This window comes from Corvus kubaryi, unplaced genomic scaffold, assembly GCF_017639235.1.
Source record: "Corvus kubaryi isolate FWS band 111438036 unplaced genomic scaffold, C.kubaryi_AGA036_p1.0 37398, whole genome shotgun sequence".
Taxonomy (NCBI): Eukaryota; Metazoa; Chordata; class Aves; order Passeriformes; family Corvidae; genus Corvus; species Corvus kubaryi.
In genome coordinates, this window is record NW_024581137.1 from 51,730,967 (window position 1) to 51,749,981 (window position 19,015).

General features: G+C 42.2%; 1 protein-coding gene across 5 annotated transcripts in view; it reads right to left on the minus strand.

The window, feature by feature from the left end:
* DPP6 (dipeptidyl peptidase like 6) overlaps window positions 1-19,015 on the minus strand; it is a 538,482-nt gene that overhangs the window by 135,851 nt on the left and 383,616 nt on the right. For all 5 annotated transcript variants that reach the window (XM_042043319.1, XM_042043321.1, XM_042043317.1 and 2 more), the window contains exon 4: window positions 648-742. In XM_042043319.1, the coding sequence (XP_041899253.1) occupies window positions 648-742 (95 nt within the window). The remainder of the gene's footprint in view (window positions 1-647; window positions 743-19,015) is intronic.

The following is a 19,015-nucleotide window of genomic DNA, read 5'->3' on the forward strand; positions in this document are numbered from 1 at the left end:
GATAAATTCTTTGTCTCCTTAAAAAGTAATTAATATAATTGATGTACTGACTTCTGCCACAATGCTGGCTTCATCTACTACAAAAAACAGTGCTACAAAACACTTCTATTCCTATAAACAATACTCTGTATTAGATGTGAATTTTCTTTCTTTACATTCATTTTAATAGCCACCTAATAACCTCTTTTCACAATTTCCTAGGGTTTCTCTCCTGTGCAATTCCACTTCTAGTCCTCAGCACTACTCATAAACAACACTGAAATTAGGCAAGAAAAATCAGCAAATGCACAAATTAAAAATAGGTATTTGCATGGAGAAATGTAGAGAATGATGACAGTAAATTGTATCAATTGTCCTTTTTATTAAGCATGCAGACATGAGAATTATGCATCTTTCAATTATATATGATATGCAAGACTAGCTTCAAATCTCCATATGATACTTTTCAGAAGTATGAGGGAAACTGAGCTCTCAGAATAATAACAAAAGCTGGAGTTCAATCTCACATTATCCATCACTGCATAGCCCATTGTATTACCAGTGAATTGCTTCTCCTTGACAATACATGAAGTTGAAACCCAAGTCATTTTCTGCTTTACTGATTCAACTGCTGAGAAATTCAGCTACTTGTCATAGAAAATACTTACAATTTTTTTGTTTTCTATTAATATTGTTGAACCGTTGGTTTCGACATTCCTCAGAATCACTGTGCCATTCTGGTTTCTATAAATGAATTCATTATCTGCAAGGAGAAAAACAAAAGGTCATTAAGGAAATCTGAAATTGTCTGTTTGTGTGAAACCCAATTACAGACTTAAACCAAAAGTACTGCTGGGAACTTCCTTCTGAAGAACACAGATTATTTTTTAACACAGCCACCACTAAAAGTGGCTTTGAGGACAGCCATAAAATGATGTGGTCAGTGTTTGTCATGTGTTTGTTGTGCCACACTTTCCCTTAGATGAATGCAAGAGTGACCTGTTTTGAATGTACATACACAGCTTGCTATATTGTTAGGGTAGGAAACAAGGCCAAAACCCCCATTTCTTATGTTTAAAGGTTTCCGAGGTCCACAGTCTCTGTAGGAGTTTAATAAGCCTGGAAAGTCTCTGAAAGGCAAATGATCCTCTAACAAAGCAGATTCTGGAACATAATATTGTGCTCCAACTCTGACATTTGTTCTGCAAACTTATACCAGAAGGAGATACATGCAGAGAAATCACCATTTTCACATGAAACAAGGCAAATCAGCTTGTCTCTATGCACTTTGGGGCTACTCCAGCTCTCAAGACAGCTGCACAAAGACAAGAATACTGGAGACAGTGTCCAGCTCTCAAAGCACACAACCTGCCTGACAGAAGGGCTAGGGCAGACATATGAAAGGGTCTCCAAATGAGGGTTAGGTAGCAGGTCAAAAGTTCAGGATGAAAAACATTACAACAATAAAAAGGTGTCATAAACTGAAGTTCAAGCCTGAGCAGTGCTTACATGCCCTGCCCCGCAGATAAAACATAAAACATAAGTCCCAAGCACTCTGCCATTAAGGGAATCAGCAGGTTTTCTTGGCACAGGACTAGGGTTATGGTTTTTTTGCAACTTGGCTAGACTGAGACTGAGAACTGATGGATCCTACCAAACTCCTGCCTCCAGTTTCAGTTGGGGAAACAATTCCTCATTGCCTACCCTTACTGTGGCTACCCCAGGGGTGTTACTGTGGTGCAGCCAGGGTTAGGGACGTGGATGGTTTAACACTATCCATGGGTTGTCCTGGGATGAGTCAAAGGTGAGGTTAAATCCCCTAGGATTCGTACAAGCACAAATCCAGCTCACTGTAACCACAGAGGTGTGCACTGCCCAGTTGGGGTGACCTGCTAAAAGCAACACTGGGTTTTGAGACTTGGTTCTTTCAAAACTTTGGTGTACAGACCTACCACACTCCTTATCTATGTTTCAGTCTTTTATTTCCAACCTGGTGATGATAATCCTTATCACAGTCATTAACCAGCTTTACAAAATGCTCTGAAGGTGCAGATGAAAAGCTTCTATGCTCTGCTTATTGCTACCAATAAAAAATCTCCTCCTCCATGTCACAGATTTACACATAAGTGGAGAAAGAAGAAATCTTCTCTGAGATTGGGATGAATCAGATTCTGTAAGGGCAAATGGTAGCTGCAATACAGTTTATCCTCTCAAAATCACAAGGTTTTAGAAACGTTAAGATTCTCAGTGTCCAAGTCAGAGCAGCAGCTCTTCAGACTCATAGGCAAAGTTCTCAAAGCATACCTGTTTTTTAAATTATGGAATAAATTTTATCAGCAACTTCTGTCTTGAATAAAAAAAAAAAAAAAAGAAGGATCTGAATTAGATTAGGACTTGCATTTATCTTTGAAGTACTCCTTCATAAAATTTATGACTGAACAAACTAAGAAACTTTAACTTGAGAAAGAACTGATTGAACAGAGTTCGGACAGAAGTCAAAAAAATCATAAGCAGTATGGAGAAGATAAACCAGGGCTGCTTATTCCCTGCCTTTTCCAAGATAAATACTGGAAGGCACCAAATGACACCAGTCAGTGTCAGGTTCAAAACAAATAAAAGGGATTATTTCTTCATGCTGAAGGCAAACAAAGTGTGGAAGTCACAGTCCCAGAACAGAGCAAGTGCCAGGGCTGCAGGTGGATCCAAACTAGAGTTTGAAAAGTGGAAGAAAAATCCACCAAAGATTATATGTCTTGAAGGGGGATGCTTTTCAGGAAGCCTTTGAACCAGCCATAGTGAGGGACTAAAGGCATATCCTGAATCATCAGCTTGAGAAATTTGCCTGCTTTTTAGAATCTTCCCGAAGTATTTGCCCTTGTCCTGGTCCATACGGCAGAAGAGACAGTCCCTGGGGTCTGATCCAGCAGCAATTTATTTACAACTCTAACTTCCACCTTCTGTGTTTAGATCCTTAAGAAATGTGTTTATGCCAGCAATTTAGGAAGTAAGGCAATAAAAGATTTAATGTTTTGTACACACCTGGTCTTTATATACTTGGGCCACAAAGTCTGAAGAATTGTTATAAGAGGAAAATATGCCATCCAAATTTTTATTTTCCAGCAATATTTCAGGCATTCCAGAAATAACAGGAAAAATTAAACTGAGAGACAGACTATTACCTAATAATCAGGCATTTTGAAAAAGATTACTGCTTTAATAATCACCCTCTGTCAACAACACAGAATGTTTTCCAATTACACACTAAGTTCTAGGCAGAAAAATCACATTTTAAATATGGCCAGCAAAACATTTAGATAATTGTAAGGCTCTCAGGCTATTTCCTAATTAGTGAAAAATATAGCAATGAAACTCAGCTCAAAGTTCAGTACACAGGTAAAGTATCTTATTAATCTAATGAGTCTGTGAAGCTGTTTCTTGAACGTTGCAGGAACTGATGGAAGCTACATTACTGCCCATAATGACATTGCTACCAAATTTTATTGCTCCTTATGCTCCAAAAAACCCCATAACATTTTAATAAACTATGAAACTTCAGGAAGATTACTCCATGGTTGCTCCATGCTTGGATGTAAGAGATGACACACTTTCCCATTATTTGTTAAACCGTAACAAGTTTAAAATCAGGTGTTAATCTGCTGCATGTACTTCTGGAATGCATTAAAAAAACCATAAATGAAGCAGTGCTGATTTGTTAGGGCTGTAAATCTCACCATTATATTCACTACCAGCCATCAACACACTGTCTGAATTAATGAACAGAAAATTGGTCTGCTTAAGAGAAGAACAAATTGATCTGCATTATATTCCAAACAAAATACTGTGAGGTTTAGCTGGTCTTAGTCCTCAAAAGATGAATAATATTCCTGGACTTCTGTTTTGAAATGTGTGATTTGTTCCAGTGCAAGAGCATTTATTTAAATGGGACATACCTCAATCAAAGCCAGAAAGCAATGCAGCAGCCTCTGTCTGTAATGAATTCTGTCCAGCAAGCTGATGAGAATTTGCAGCCTGATTTATAGTTGTCACCACATCTGATAAAGGTCATCACTGCATCTCATTTTTTATAGCTGCCTTTCTTTGGGGCTGGTGTTCATTATAAATGATGCCAAAAATTATAATTTTCAGGCTTACAGCCATTTATTCCATTTCTTCAATCTTTCTTGGATTTCTTCCATCACTTCTTCACCAAAGAAGTTGTGGGTGCCCGATCCCTGGAGGTGTTCAAGGCCAGGATGGTTGGAGCTCTGAACAATCTGGTCTAGTGAAAGGTGTCCAGTGGGGTTGGAAGGGGGTGGTCTTTAAGGTTCCTTCCAACCCAAACCTGTCTATAATTCTATGATTCAATAGCAAAGTTCACTTCACCAACTCCTCACCCCTCTTCCAACTTCCAGGAAATTGTCTGGGTGGTAAAATATATTTTCACTCTGTGAGTATAGACACAGATATGTAGTCACACTTAAAAAAAAGGTGACTGATTGCAAAAAACAACAATTACCAGAAATAATGGAGCAGCCCTGGGGCTGTACAGAGTCAGTGCCGAGGAATGGAGAGGCCCGGGGAGAAACTTTTAAAAACCTGCTGAGCAGAACGGGTGAAATCAGAAACCCCATCTGCTTCTCTGTCTTGAATTCAGTCAGAAAATACATGGGCAGAGAAAACAGGCCCAGTGAGAGGGAGCTCATGTCCCTTGAAGCCACTGAGCCCTGGCCAGGAACAGCACAGACAGTCAGATGGGACACCAGACAAAATAGCTCACCACCGCGGACAAGAAGGTTTGGGACAACTTTACTTCTAGAAGGAGCAAGTTTGACTGCTGGCAGTGCAAAGAATTTGAAGGAATTACATCCATCAACAGGAACATAGCTCAGTGCCCAAAAATTTAGTGCAGTACAGCTTCTCTGAAGTCCACACTACCAGAGAGGGGAGACTGGTTTATAAGATACTAGCAGGACCTGCGTGCTTGTGAGGGGAACTTTGATTATTCATCAGAGATTATGGAAAACAGAAGGCAAAACTGAGTGATAAAATATGAGGAAAAAAAAAGCATCTAAATCCAGCTCTAAAAAGTATTTTAATGAAATTGTAGTTTTCTATCAGTTTAATAATGGATGAATGACAAGTAGACAAAAAGAGGTTATGAAATTCATATGCAGCAAGTCAGCAGAGACAGATAGTGAAAGAGAGAAGGTAGAGTCGGGACCATTAAGGCCACTCCAGTCTTTTAAAGCCACAGATTTATTGGAAAAGGCAACTTCTTGAGTCCTGATCAACAGATATGAAAGATAATTGAATGAGTCTCAGTCTGATGAAAGCCAGCATCTAGGGAATTATTGTTCTCAATCCCTAAGATTAAGGAAGATTGGTGAATAAAGGAAATTTAAGTCCTGAAGTTGTTTTAAGCCATTTCAGATAAATGAGCCTCCAGATACTAGCAGGATTGGCAAACATATTATGCTGTGTCGAGAGAGCAGACAGCAGCAGGTCGTGTGGGATGAGCCCTCATCCCTCCCTGGGGACAGAGGGCACTTTGCACCCAGCCACGTGCAGGGCTGCCGGGATGGAGCTCTGCACTGGCACAGCACAGGTTTCACTGAGGTGACAGCTACGCCTGAACCAGCCAAGGGTTTCTTGGAGTCCTCCCAAGCAGGTACTGATCAGAAACACCTGGATAGCACTCACCATCTAACAAGATAACAGGCAGGAAGATTGCAATAGTAGGACAGATGTTTCTCCAGACAGAATTCGTACTTTCAACATTATGTAGTACAGTTGTATTTCTTTGGAAAGATACATGAGGATCAGGCAGTGGAGTTAAAACTGAAGAAAAGATTTCTGCTTGTCTAGCATCCCAGCAACCCTTCTGAAGGGCCAGGTGAGCCCCAGAACAGTGGATGGAGACCAGAGTGGGGAAAGAAGAGGCTGTGCCCAATGACTTGAGCATGTCACAGCTCTCATCCCAGCACACACACACCAGGGCCAAAGAGAAGGGTCAAGCTGGAGAAAGCAAACCCAGACCATCCATAGATGACCTGCAGCACACAGGAAAAACCTACTGGCTTGTGGTGATTGCCCACGCTTTCAGGACTGGGGGAGGCTGGCAGCTCCCACTGCAATACAGTGTCTGTGGGAAGAGCATCCTGACTGAGCTGGGTACACAGGCAGGCTGTGGCTCAGCTGTGACTATCGACATTCACACCCCCAACCAGCCACACAGCAGTGCCTGAGGGGAGAGAGCAGCCCATCAGCAGCACATGAAGCACCAGGCATGGATGCTCAGTACGGCCATCTCCACAGCTCAGGTGAGCAACTCACAGGGAAAGTAAACTGGGGGGGTTCTGAATTTCCTGTAAAAAATGTGTTGAGTGTCACAGGTGAGGGAATAGCATAAGCTGTGGTTAACAGGTTGCTGTGTGAGGGGCCAAGACGCTAAAACCCCTTAATCCTGCCAGATGCAGCAGAAGCATCTATCTTCAGACACAGCCTGTTATCTTCAGGGACTGGTTTTGAGAGAGAGGGAGCCTGAGGTTTTTGGACATAACGGAAGCAGAGAAGAAAACAACAGAAAGGGTAAATTCACAGAGGAAACAGAAACTGTCAGAAAAAAAATACCCCAAACCAGCAAACATGAAGAAGCACCAAACGAGGAGTAAGGTGCAGCACAGTATAAGCTAGGAGAAGGATGAACACAGGCAGGTTTGTGGAAATATTTATTTTACTTTGCTTTCAGGCAAGGGGAAATTGCATCTTGTTTACTAGGCCTGTAGGATTATTGACTCACTTAGAACAGTATCTGCCTAACTGGAGTCAGGTAGGAGAGTGGCCCCCCAAGACCTACACTCCTTGGGGCAGGTGGAATTTACTCCTCAGAGAAACACTGAGAACATATGTTGAACAAATGCTGGGACTGTGCATGCTCAATAACTGCTGCAAAACTTCACCACTTAGATCATAATGCAAAATAAAAGCACAATCAGTCCCCAGTGGAAGCCTATTCAGGTGTCCAGAGGGATGCAATGACAAACTCAGGTGGAAATAAAGCTGTTGTGATGATGCATTTAATACTGTGATCTGTTGTTCTTTCAGACATGCTGCAGTTCATCTATTTGATATTTACAGCATGTACCCAACAAACAACTGATTCTGAAGTTCCCTCCCCAAGGCAGAAGCAAAGATTGTTTTGATACTGAGCTGCTTCCCAGAGAGAAAATGCAGGGAAAGTTTCCCATTTCCTGTCCCCTGGTGCCTACAGCAGGCTGGGGTAAGAGAAAGTGGGAGGCAAGGATCATGAATAGGGAATAGCACCAAAATCCCATTTCCATACCCACAGCTTCATCATGCCCTCAGTGAGCTGGTCCTTAGGGATGGTCCCTGTAGACTTTGGCATTTGTACATTTTCAGAGCCCCTGCCACCACCCTGTCTCTTGTTTCAATCTGCCTGCCCCCACCAGTAACTCCATTTTCTTCTGCCTTACTACTTTTCCTGGTAGAAATAAGTAAGAATTTCTTAGACTTTGTGATGCTGATACAAGGAGCAACAGGGGACAGAGAACAGCTTGCCTTTAACAACATTGCTACAGCCTTTAATTCCAGGAGACAACTGGAATCCCATTTTTAGCTTTCTGCCATTATAGGTCATTATCCTTTTACTGTTCCCAGCACTTTTTCCCCACACGCAAGGCTGAAAGAAAAACTTCTTTAAATAGGTGATTTACTGTAATTTAGCTAAATGCTGTATAACACATTGCATTGGTATGTTAAGTAAGTGCAACATGATAGAGTGTGCTTTATTATGCAAGAAGGGGTTTTAATTGCTCATCATCTCAATGCAGTTGCACTTGGTGCACCAATATAGTGCTTTTAGAGTAGTACCAGTAAAAAAACCACAGTTATAGCTCAGGAAAATTCCCACATCATCATGCACCTCTAGCAGGCTTGTAAATTAACTTGTCAAAAGCTTGAAGAGGACTGAGTCTTGGGAAAACTTAAAACTATAAAAATCAGCAATACCAGTCTGTTTCTCTTTTTTATTTAATCCCAAATCTTTCAAGATTCAAACAAAACAAAAAACCAACCAAAAACAACAACAGCAAAAGAAATTTCAGCACCAAGCCTGAAATCCAGACAGAGCACACCTTTGAAATTTTGGTCCCCAGTTTGAAACCAGGTAAAATTCTGCTGCTGCCTCATTTGTGAGGCTGAACTCGTCCTCAAAGAGCCCAAATCTGGGAACTTTGTGGTCTCAGATCACAACTCAGTGACACAGGCATGAAAAGCTGAAATGCATGTGAGAAACCGAGAACTTGTTTCAACTTCACGTAACTCCCTTCCCTACTTCTATCTGCTTTTATAACATGGAGTGGGGGAAAAGAGAGACACTACAATTAGGCAAAAAATGAATGAGAAATTCTCGGCTCTAAATCCATCCAGGGCAAAACATCTTGATTACAAAACTGCTGCAAAACCATAGCAACAGCGGTGGAACTTCACACCTTGTTGCTTGCTGCCCTCAATTTTTCTGATGACTGAGGGGAGGAGGGGAGTGCACCACACTGAGTTGACTTTGGTGTATTCCAGAGCCAAGAAATCTCCCCCAAAAATTCTCTGCCATCTTATTCTCCTGTTCAGCTGTGCTCATGCCATGTGCTTTTCAAATCCTAGATGTTATAGAAGGAAAAGTGCAGATGACCCCTGGGTTACTGGACAGCTGGAGACAGCAGATTACACTCATCCCTTTGATTCCCTGCTGGAAACATCTCACATTCAACACAGGCCAAAAGCAATTTAACCCCAGACAACTATTTTCCCAGAAAAGGGTCCTTGATGCTTTTATCCACACCCTACATATTTTTCAGTCTCATCATGCAATTGAAGAGAAAAAAAAAAGTTCAGCCAACAGGTAGCAGGAATCAGCTTCTCCCAGCTCCATAAAGTGACTGGGGTGGGCACACAGCCCCAAACACACAATGACACAGATTTTACTGGGAATACGAAACCTCCAGGGCTTTTTCCACTGTAGTTGCTAGCTCAGATGAGAGCCCAAGATACCATTCCTCCTTGTTTGCATCCACCTTGCCTGTTCCATGTAGGGACACTTGCTCCAAGCACTCCCAGTCCAGTGCAGTCAGCGACCTCCCTCTTCTCTGCCAAATGAACTGGGTCTTACCTGCCTCATTTAGTTTGGCTCCACACAGGGGAGTGCATAATCCAAAGTGTTACACCTAAATGTAATAATCCATTTGACACTAAGAAAAGGAATCCATGAATAAATTTTCATTAAAATGTGACCCCACAGCTCACTCACTCAATTTCTCTGTGCATTCCCGTGGCTCCTTCTCTTTGCCCCTAACCAAATTGCACTTGTTAGTGGCCACGATGGACAGAAAGAACATATAAAGTGTTTTTTCTTGGTTTCCATTATTACTATTGCAGGCAGATTACTTAAATTTCAGTGCAGATTGAAGGAGACAGTTGTATATTAACAAGCAGCTATGCTGTGTGTGCAGTTCCCGGTAAAGTTTTAATTATCTTTGTGTGCAATATTTCCCAATCCCTCTGATGTCACCCTGTAATTTCAGATGTGCCTGGCAAGGCATGATTGTGCTGAAGTCTAACTGTATGAGGAGTCTGTGATCACATGGCCATCACCCTGACCTCAGGGTTTTGAAAATCAAGACAGACAAGAGATGAAATCCAAGACCCCAAGACACATCTTGGTAACCAGTGTATGATTACTCGCTTTGGAGTGGTCACAAGAGGGCACCCTGTTACAGAGCCAATGGAAACACTTTCAACACTTGCAAAGAACCATTAATAAATAATTAGATCTGATGCTGGGCAGAGGACTGGTGTCCTGAGTGAGATGGCACTGACTGAGGTAAATGGCACCTGAGTGAGAACAGTCTTCCTGCACTCAACTGCAAGGGAGCTACTACTGAGGAACACTTTAGGGACTGAGTGCTGCAGAGCTGGCCAGAGAAACGACCCATGCACCGATACGATTTGAGCATCGCTCTCCGCTTTATTGTTTACCTACACAAGCTTATATCTACTTTTGCAAAGATGCACGCCCAGTCCCTCTAGACAGCCTCTAATCTGCAGGGGAGATGACCAGTGTATAACTTTGCCAAGGACTTTCAAGGCTGCCTGCAGCCAGGTGCTTTCCAGGCCTGCCTGCAGCCAGGGGCCAGTTCAGGGGTTTTTCCTCAGCAACTCTGGGTTGTCCAATTTTTCCAGGGGTATCATATGCCCCTGTTCCACAAGGAATCCCTCTACAAAACACTTTGCAATTATACATAAAATCCCATTGTTTTTAAACCAACTGATGAGGGAATGAAAAAATTAGTGCCAGCTAAGCAGGATGGTGAGGCAATAGAACAGGCTTCCCAGAGAAGCTGTAGATGCCCCATTCCTGGAAGTGTTCAAAGCCAGGTTAGATGGAGCTCTGAGGAACTCGGTTTAGTGAATATGTCCCTGCCTGTGGCAGGGGGGTTGGAACTGGATGATGTTTCAATTCCCCTCCATGCCAAACCATTCTATGATTCCATGATGAGTGAGGAGCTTTTCCTTAGCATCACACACTGGTTTGGTGTGCCTGCAGTGACTAGGTCAGCTCCTACACAGAGTCCTGTACCAAAGCCCAGAAAAGATTCCTGAACTCCTCGTTTCACTTCTTCTTGTTCCTATTCCTCTCTCTCCCATGGAACCAACATCATCCATCTGTTACTGCCTTTGCTCTGCTGGTCTTGAAGCAGCAGTGGTTTGTTGCTAAGAAGACAATTGTGCTGATGCTGGTGCAGAAGCAAAAGGGCTGATATGAACACCTGGTTTAAGTGCAATGGATGAAAAATAGTTACACCAAAAGAATGACTGCTCCTTCCTTCAATTCTCATCAATATTCTGTCCAATAACACCTTCTCAATGGGTTAACAACTTTCAGCAGATGAGATTAAATCCAAAGAATGACCTTATTCAATGGAAAGAGCTTGACTTCTTCATATTTTTTTATCTTTTCTATCCTTACATAATTTCTTTATAACTCAGGGAAATTCTTTTTATCACGCATTTCCATGCTTCTGTCATGGTCTTAATCTTTCTCTGGACCATTTCTATTCCCATTACAATCTATCTTTTTTGGATGGAGCAACCCAAGCTCACTGCAGTGATCAAGGTGATAATGTCCCTCAAACTGGATAAAAACACGCTGTTTTCAGTATTGCTCTCTCCTGAGTATAGTTCAATATTGTTTCTCCTAAAAAAAGTTGATTGCAACAGAAAATTGATTACACTCTCAGTTTCCTGCCCTAGAAGAAGGAAAGCAAATATAAATTATGGAATTCTAATAATCCCTCTCATGTTTTCTTATTCAGTCTTCTGGCTTGATAGTTTAGCTATATTAGCCATTCTGTGCCCCTTGGGAAAAGAAATCAAGAATATTATAATTATTGGTATATATTTTTAAAAATATCTTCTTTTGTGAGGCATTAAAATTAGAAAATAATAATAAAGAACATGCTTTTATGTTAAAGGTTAATTTGGTTTAAGGCCATATCTTATGCCAGTATCGGCTTCAAGGCAAAAGGTAATGGCAAACTCTCACAAATGCTGCTCCTGAAATTGACACCTGGAAGAAATAAAATATGAAACGCATGGAATAAATATACTGTCTTGGGGTGACCTTATGATGTGTATCCCGTATCGCTGCCCTATGCCCAGAAATTAATTCTTGTGCCTTTCTATGCCTCTAAACTGAGCCTGAGAGGGGGAAGGAAAAACTGAGCAAAACTTTCTCAAAGCAGTTTGCAGCTTGTTCAAGGTCACACAGAGATAGTGACTTTTTTTTTCCCCAGCTGCAGCAGGGGACCGAGGAAGCTCCCGGCTTGAGGCTTTCCAGTCAGCTTTTGGCCAGTGGTTCAGCTTCTTGTTCACCAGAGAGAGACTGAGAGCTGAACTTTTTTTCCTTCCTTGGAATTCCGGATTTTCTCCCTTTTCCACTGGACTGCTTCAATACCAGAGCACATCAGGAGGACCTTCCACCAGGCACAGAGGGCCTGGCCCTGGGCCAAGCCCCAGCTCCGAGGAGAGGGGGAGGACTCTAGGGAGGACTCTAACACTTTCCCAGGTTTTTCCTCCACAGTGAAAGCTTTTATTATTTAGCATTATTTTCCTTTTCCCATGTGTTTGTTAAATAAATAGTTTTTATCTTCTTCACTTTCCTTGGAGGAAAATTTATTTTTCCCGAACCTGGTGGGGGAGGGGTGGTGATCTGCCTTCTCTCAGAGGATATATTTCTAAATTTGGCCAAACCAGCATATATACATATATACGTATATACTCTTTGGTTTTAAATAAATGTTTTAAGGCATTTTATATGTCACAGTTCACAGCCTGCTCCCCCTGCCAATGAGAATAAGGAAGGAAAAAATACCTCCAAATTATTAATGAGCATCTTGGCTTATGCATGAGTATTCCAAGCAATTTGTCTTGTAAAATGAGTCAGTCCATCAGCTGAAGCAGTAGCAGACAGTGGAAGCTGCTGCACATGGCCCAGCATATGTGCATTAACCCCTCTGTGGGGCGATGGGCCAGTCCGACCCCGCTGGCTCCGCTCCCCAACGCTGCTGCCAGCGGGTGAGCATCCAGAGCCAGCTGCAGGAGCAGGCCTGGGGATGGGCTCCTGTCCCCCAGGAAATAGGAAAGTTGACTGCTAAGCAGAGAATAAGTGTTTATTAGGGTGGTAACAAATTAGAATATTGGAAAAATTTCTGGACACCGTCTGGGCAGAATTGGTGGATTTTAGATGTTTGTCCACGTCTTGGTGGTTCTTCTCAGCTTGCCTGAAGATACCACGGTACTCAGATATTCCTACAGTGAATGCATGGCAAAGCCAACACTTGCACCCAGACCCTGGAATGGCTTAGTCTGCATAAATGACCACATGGAACTGCAATAAGACCAAAGTCTCTCTGAGCTGCTGGATTCACCACCATTCATTGTGGAGTCAATTTTTATAGAGTCAAGTGCATGCCAAAATAATCCTCATTTATCCAACAGATCCAAACTTTTGTCCCTTATGGGGGAAATACTTCTGAGCTGAGACTTTTTAAACTTTTCTTGGCTTGAACATCGACATGTCCCACTGCCTTCTTACTAGACTTTGTTTACACTTTTTTTCCACCCCCGCCATTCTGCCTTCCCTGAAAAATTAAAATGCTTTGAAGAGGATTACCCAGATTTTGTGAATTATTATGGAACTTAAGCATTGGAAATCAGGTACAAGCCTTCAAAAGAACCTGATATTTTTAAAACATCTTTTCTAATGAATTTAAACATTGGATTGTCTCCATTTACCTTCCAAATAATTTTAGCATTTGAAGGACCATTTAGAAACAATTATAATATCTTTGAGGACTAAAAACGTGTTTATTTATTACACTGCTTTTTTGAAACAGAGTATTTTTGTGTGCTACCTGTCCCCAGAGGCTGGGACTTTAAGTCAAGTAGCAAAATGAAATCTTGGCATCATACCCAGCAGACCCAGAGCTGATTTCACATGAAGCTATGAAGCCCTGCTGGGGACCTGAATCACATGATTTTATAACATCATGATTATTTTGTGTGGCATGATTTGGTATAGGGACCTACAGATTTTACCTCTAATACACAGCAAAATCATCTGGCTTTTCTTTAGGGTCAAACAAATTATACTGCATGCATACACTTGTCTTCAAAGTCATGAAACTCAAATAATTTGAACATTTTTGAGAATTTTTGAGAAGTTGTGTAGTTCCCATCCCAACCTCTAAAATTATGTATTAGAAATGGAAAACATTCGTCCAAGGTTCTGATCTAAGGCTGACCAAGCAAAGCAAATAGAAATAAGCTCCCAAGAACCCTTCCCCATGCAAGAGGTCTTAGGTCAGTGAAATTCATTGATGAAAGAAATGGTGGATGCAAGAGGCTCTGGAGGACGCTTGGAAACTGTCTTAGAAGAGAAAGCTATTTTGGGCAACTGAACAGAAAATATACAAGAGGATCTGAGAATTCTCTGAGCTAAAAAGTGCATGAGGTTCACTGCCCTCCTGCTCATCCCTGTGCACACACACCTCGCCTCTCATGGAAACAGGACTTGAGGCTGGGCAAACCTTTGGTCTCCTGTGTTCTTAACTGAATTTCCACTGATGTGAGATTTTAAAGTATAATTACATTCCCTTGATCAATGATAATTATCTTGTTCTAAATTTCTTTTAATGAGTTATATAAGTCTGGTGCTATTTCTTGTAGAAAAAAAAAAAAAAGAAAAAAGAAGTGCTTGTCATACATTCAACAGCTTAATCCAGTCAGGAGGTCCAAGCTCACCGGGGACTTTTTTCTTAGATAAGTAAATCTTTGCCTGCTAAATTTTCAGTTACAAAGACATGATATAAAGTTTAATCACCAGAAATACAGTATTTCCTGTCTTCAAATTATTTAATTATGGTATCTCAGCATGTATTTATTTAATATCAGTTAAAAGGAACAAGTAGAATACATACTGCTCTAATTAATCCTTGGTAAGCATTCCATGTTCAACAAGTGTCCAACAGCAGTGGAGCAAGCTCAGGGAAAGCTAGTGAGTCAGGAAAATGTGCTTTGCACCAAGTAAAAATCTCCAAGAAGGAATCAAAGTTGGGCAGTGCAGTGAGAAAAACAGAAAATTACCTTGATTAAAATATTAAAAATAAATAAATAAATAAATAAATAAAGTAAGCAAATTGCATCCTAGAGAATGGAGGGTTCCTAAAGGTGGACTGTGTTAGAAGAAAAACATTTCTGGAAATCACTACTGCAGGTATCAGCAGTGTGTAGTAATTAGGATCAATGGATTAACAAGAGGCCTGAAAACACCCTGAAGAGTTCTCCTTTCTCCATCATCCCTTTACAGTCCTCCCCTGAACGTGCTTTTTGCTCAGTGTAGCCTGCAATTATGCACCTCATTTCTTCCATCTGTGCTTTCCTGGGTGCTTAACTCTTAAGTGTCGCTTTCCTAAAATGTTTCTATCCTTAAATCAGCCTGTTACAAAAACCTTCATCAAGTTCATGCAAACCCTCTCTCTTGAGCTTCTTTACCTACAGTTCAAAACTGAGTCTCCTTCCTATCTACCCACATTTTCTAAGCAGTGCTGGATCCAAGCAAAATAAAATCTCTTACTCTCATCCAAAAGTAACCCTCCTCATGGTGAAACATTGCCAAGCTCCTGGGAAGGGAGACCATCACCCTCTGCTGTGTCCAGCTTGCTCCATCACTCAGGAGTAGAGCATGGCTCCTGTTTCTCTCCCTCCTCTTGCCTGTGTTACATTCCTCTGAAGAAGCAAAGGAAAAAAACCCAGCAACTTTACTTTAGTACAAATTCAACCAGCAGGGCTGCAATTATGGCCATCCTTTTTAAGGCTTATCACAGGCAATTTTTTTTACAGCAGTTCCCTCTTCCCCAAGGGCTGGGGACAGCTGGGAGCTCACCCTTACCTGGTACACAGGTGTCAGCTGGGGAAGAGCATCTCTTGGTGTCACACTCTACCTGTAGCTATTCACATGGATTTTTAACTAACACCCACTGAGGGAACACCTAATCCCTCTCCCAGTTAAACTCTTGAAAAACCAGTGCCTTTCCTCTGGCGCTGAAAGCAGTGGGGTTTTGATTTCAAACCACTTTGAACCGGACAAAAAAAACCTGATCCTTTTCCTGACAGGATTTAAACTGTTCAGCACACAGGCAGGACTGTGCATGTGGTTGTGTGTCTGTGGTTCAGAAACACCTCTGCTGTGAGCCACATTCTTCAAAGTCCCTCACAGATGCTACTGCTCCCCGTGGCAGCGTTTCCTTCTCACTTCCATCCCTGCTGTTCTCCTTAATTTATTTATTTACTTTTTAATCAAAAGGCTCCCCACTGTGAATCCAGTGTCATTGCTGCATGTCTGCCTGCTGGCAGGTAAAAGGACCAGCACTGAATTTATCAGGTTTGCATTCACCATCAGGACCACTGAGCCAAGGAATGCTGCAGTGCACCTTAGAGCAACACACAGCTGATGGGGAGGAGCAAAGGGGACAGCTTCTACATAAGTCTCAGGGATTTCTACCTCAAATCTACTAACAAATTTAACACACAAAGGAGCCCAAATTGTTCTAGTTTTCACACACCTTTTACAACTTCAAATTATTCCCTGAAGCTGCTTCTCGCTGCCAGACACAGTCACACCAGGGGGGACTGCCTCGCTTCTGAGCTACTTTGAGGGAAAAGCACTAATTTTAGTGGAGTAGGGCTTGAAATGGAAATAGGGAATCTGTTTCTGTTAATGGCTATAAAAAGTCTAGGAAAGCAGCCTGCTGGTCCAGCATGTGAGAGTGGGAAGTTGCCTGTTGGGGGGAAGTCTATTTATCCTCCTTTGTTTTAAAAAAAAATCGGTGCGAACAGAATCAGGCAGTTATGGGCAGGAGGTGTTAGCAGAACCTAGTCAAGAAGAAATTAAGTCCAAGAAATTTTCCTGCCTCTTCCAGCCATCTTTGATTCACTAAGTGTTCTCTTTGATACCGCCACAGCAACTGAATGTATTTTCCAGCTCTTCATCATAGGCCATTAAGCCACTTCTCAGCAGTACTGACTTCCAGACTCATTTTCATTCTTTTCAAAACTCCAGCTCCTGCTCCACCTGGAACACCCCCAAGATCCTCCCTGCTTGCCTGGGCTTCTCCCCTGAGTGACTGTGCAGCGTCACATTGCCCATGTTCTCCTCATCACTCATTCCTTGCATCTCAGCTCTCCCAGGTGACCTTCATGCCACCAGCCCTGTCCCTGGGCCAGACTCTTCACTCATCCTGGCAAGATGCAGAGACATAACAAATAGAAAGCTATGACACTGAATGCCCGAGGCCACTTTTTAATGCATGTAGGTTTTTAGATGTTCTCTAACTAAAGCCATATGTTGATACCTCAGGAGGACATTTGACTCAGAGGCTCAACAGCAGTCATGACAGGCAGGGGAATGATTAGAGTTCAGCAGGCTTTGGAGAAATTAGATTACCTGTGGAGGCTTCCAAACACAGGGTTAGGCTCTTATGGAAATCTTGAGCCCTCAAGACATCAAACTACTCAAAACCACCACACACGAAACCGCTATTTGACCATTACAGTGTTATTTCTGCTTTTCCAGGGTGCGATATTTTTCCCAAACAGGACTTTATCCAGCACATTTCTCCTTCTAAATTCAGAAGTTGCTGTAAACACCAAAGAATTATCATCTCAGTCCAAGAGGGGCACGTGTCCCACCAGCACTCCAGCACTGCAGAGGAGAGGGCACTGAGGCACTGCCAAAGCCTTGGCACCGCACTCTTCCCCAGCTTGCTCCTGCAGACTGTATTAATTTTTGAAAGAGCCAAATTGATTTCTCATTTCATTCTCTCTAGCAGTAATGAACAAAACAGCTACATGGCAGGGATGCTCTCCTCCACGGCCTATTATAGTATCTTAAAAAGCCATTAATTCCTATGTTTCCTGTCTTTAGCGAATGGGTTACTGTCACTGCTGAACTCGGGCAGTTGCCCAGCAGCTGAAAGGCAGGAGTAGGACAAATTCTCTTCCGTGCTCTCAGATCACAGATCCACAGAAATCCCTGAAGAAGATGATCCAGGATGGGATCTAAAATCAAAACTATGGTTCAAATGGTTTAACATATTCCTCACTTCTTCCTCCATGTGGCAGTCGTGATGGAGCAACCACTGCCTTACCCACTCTGCTTTGGCAACACAGGATGTCACTTCATGAAGGCATTTAGATTAAGAATAGTAATCGACCAGATCGAAAGTACATGGACACTTCCACTGGCACCAACACTACCTAAAAACTCACTTAACAATCATCCATATCTTCATGAATCATAACAGAAGGTTTCTGAAGGCCATTCCCATGATGTGCTAGACCAGAAGAGCCTTCTTAGTCCTTCCTCTGTATTTTCTTCTGGCCCACACAGCATTTTCCTTTAGTTAGGGTGTCTTTACCTCAGCATAAGGTCATCCTTACAGGCCGTGGGGCTCTTTGTAACAGGGACTGGAAGTTCACTGAAACCTCTGGCACCACAAACCAACGTGCAATACCCCAGGTACCTTGCTGTGTGTCTCAGAAAATATTTCAAAAACATTTTAAAAACCAAAACACTCATAAAAAATACTTCAGAACAAGCTGCCAAGAGCTTGGATATGAAGTTTGACAGACCAGAATTGGGAGTGGAGAAAGTTGTCTTTGAACCATTAAGACCAGTAAACCCATTCATTTAAGTCATTTAAACACATATTTAAAACACATTGAAATTAATGAACTAATATTTCTACTTAGCAAGGTGGGCAAATATTCTGATAGAGTAACCCAGTTTTCTTTATGCCTTCACCAGATTTACACTAACAAAACCACCTGTGAGCATCTTCTACCTTACATTCTTCTAACATAAGACAAGCACTGGGCTGGCATTGGGGCTCAAGGGTGCCTGCAGGGGGAAGCAGCTCCTTCCCAACACAGATCCCAAACGTGCACAAGAGTGCAAGCTGCAGTGCCCAAGGAAGACAACTTTGCCCCTCAGACAACAGAGAAAGATGAGTTTTCCTTTCATCTGACAGCCCAACCTTGCCAAGGGAAAGGCTCCTTCTGCCTTACATTTTGGATGGTCACTTGCAAGCTGTCAATAGCTCTCTGCAATTACCTGAAAAGAGGCTCTAGTGAGGTGGGAGCTGGCCTCCTCTCCTGAGTGATAGGACAAGAGGAAATGACTTTGAGTCGTGCCAGATTTAGATTGCACATTAGGAGAATTTCTTCCCTGGTCAAGCACTGGAACTGGCTGCTCAGGGAAGCGGTGGAATCACCACCCTTGGAAGTGTTCAAGAACCATGTCAATGTGGAGCTAAGGGACATAATTTAGTGGTGGACGAGGCAGTGCTGAGTTAATGGTTGGTCTGGATGATCTCAGAGGTCTTTTTCAACCTTAATGATCCTA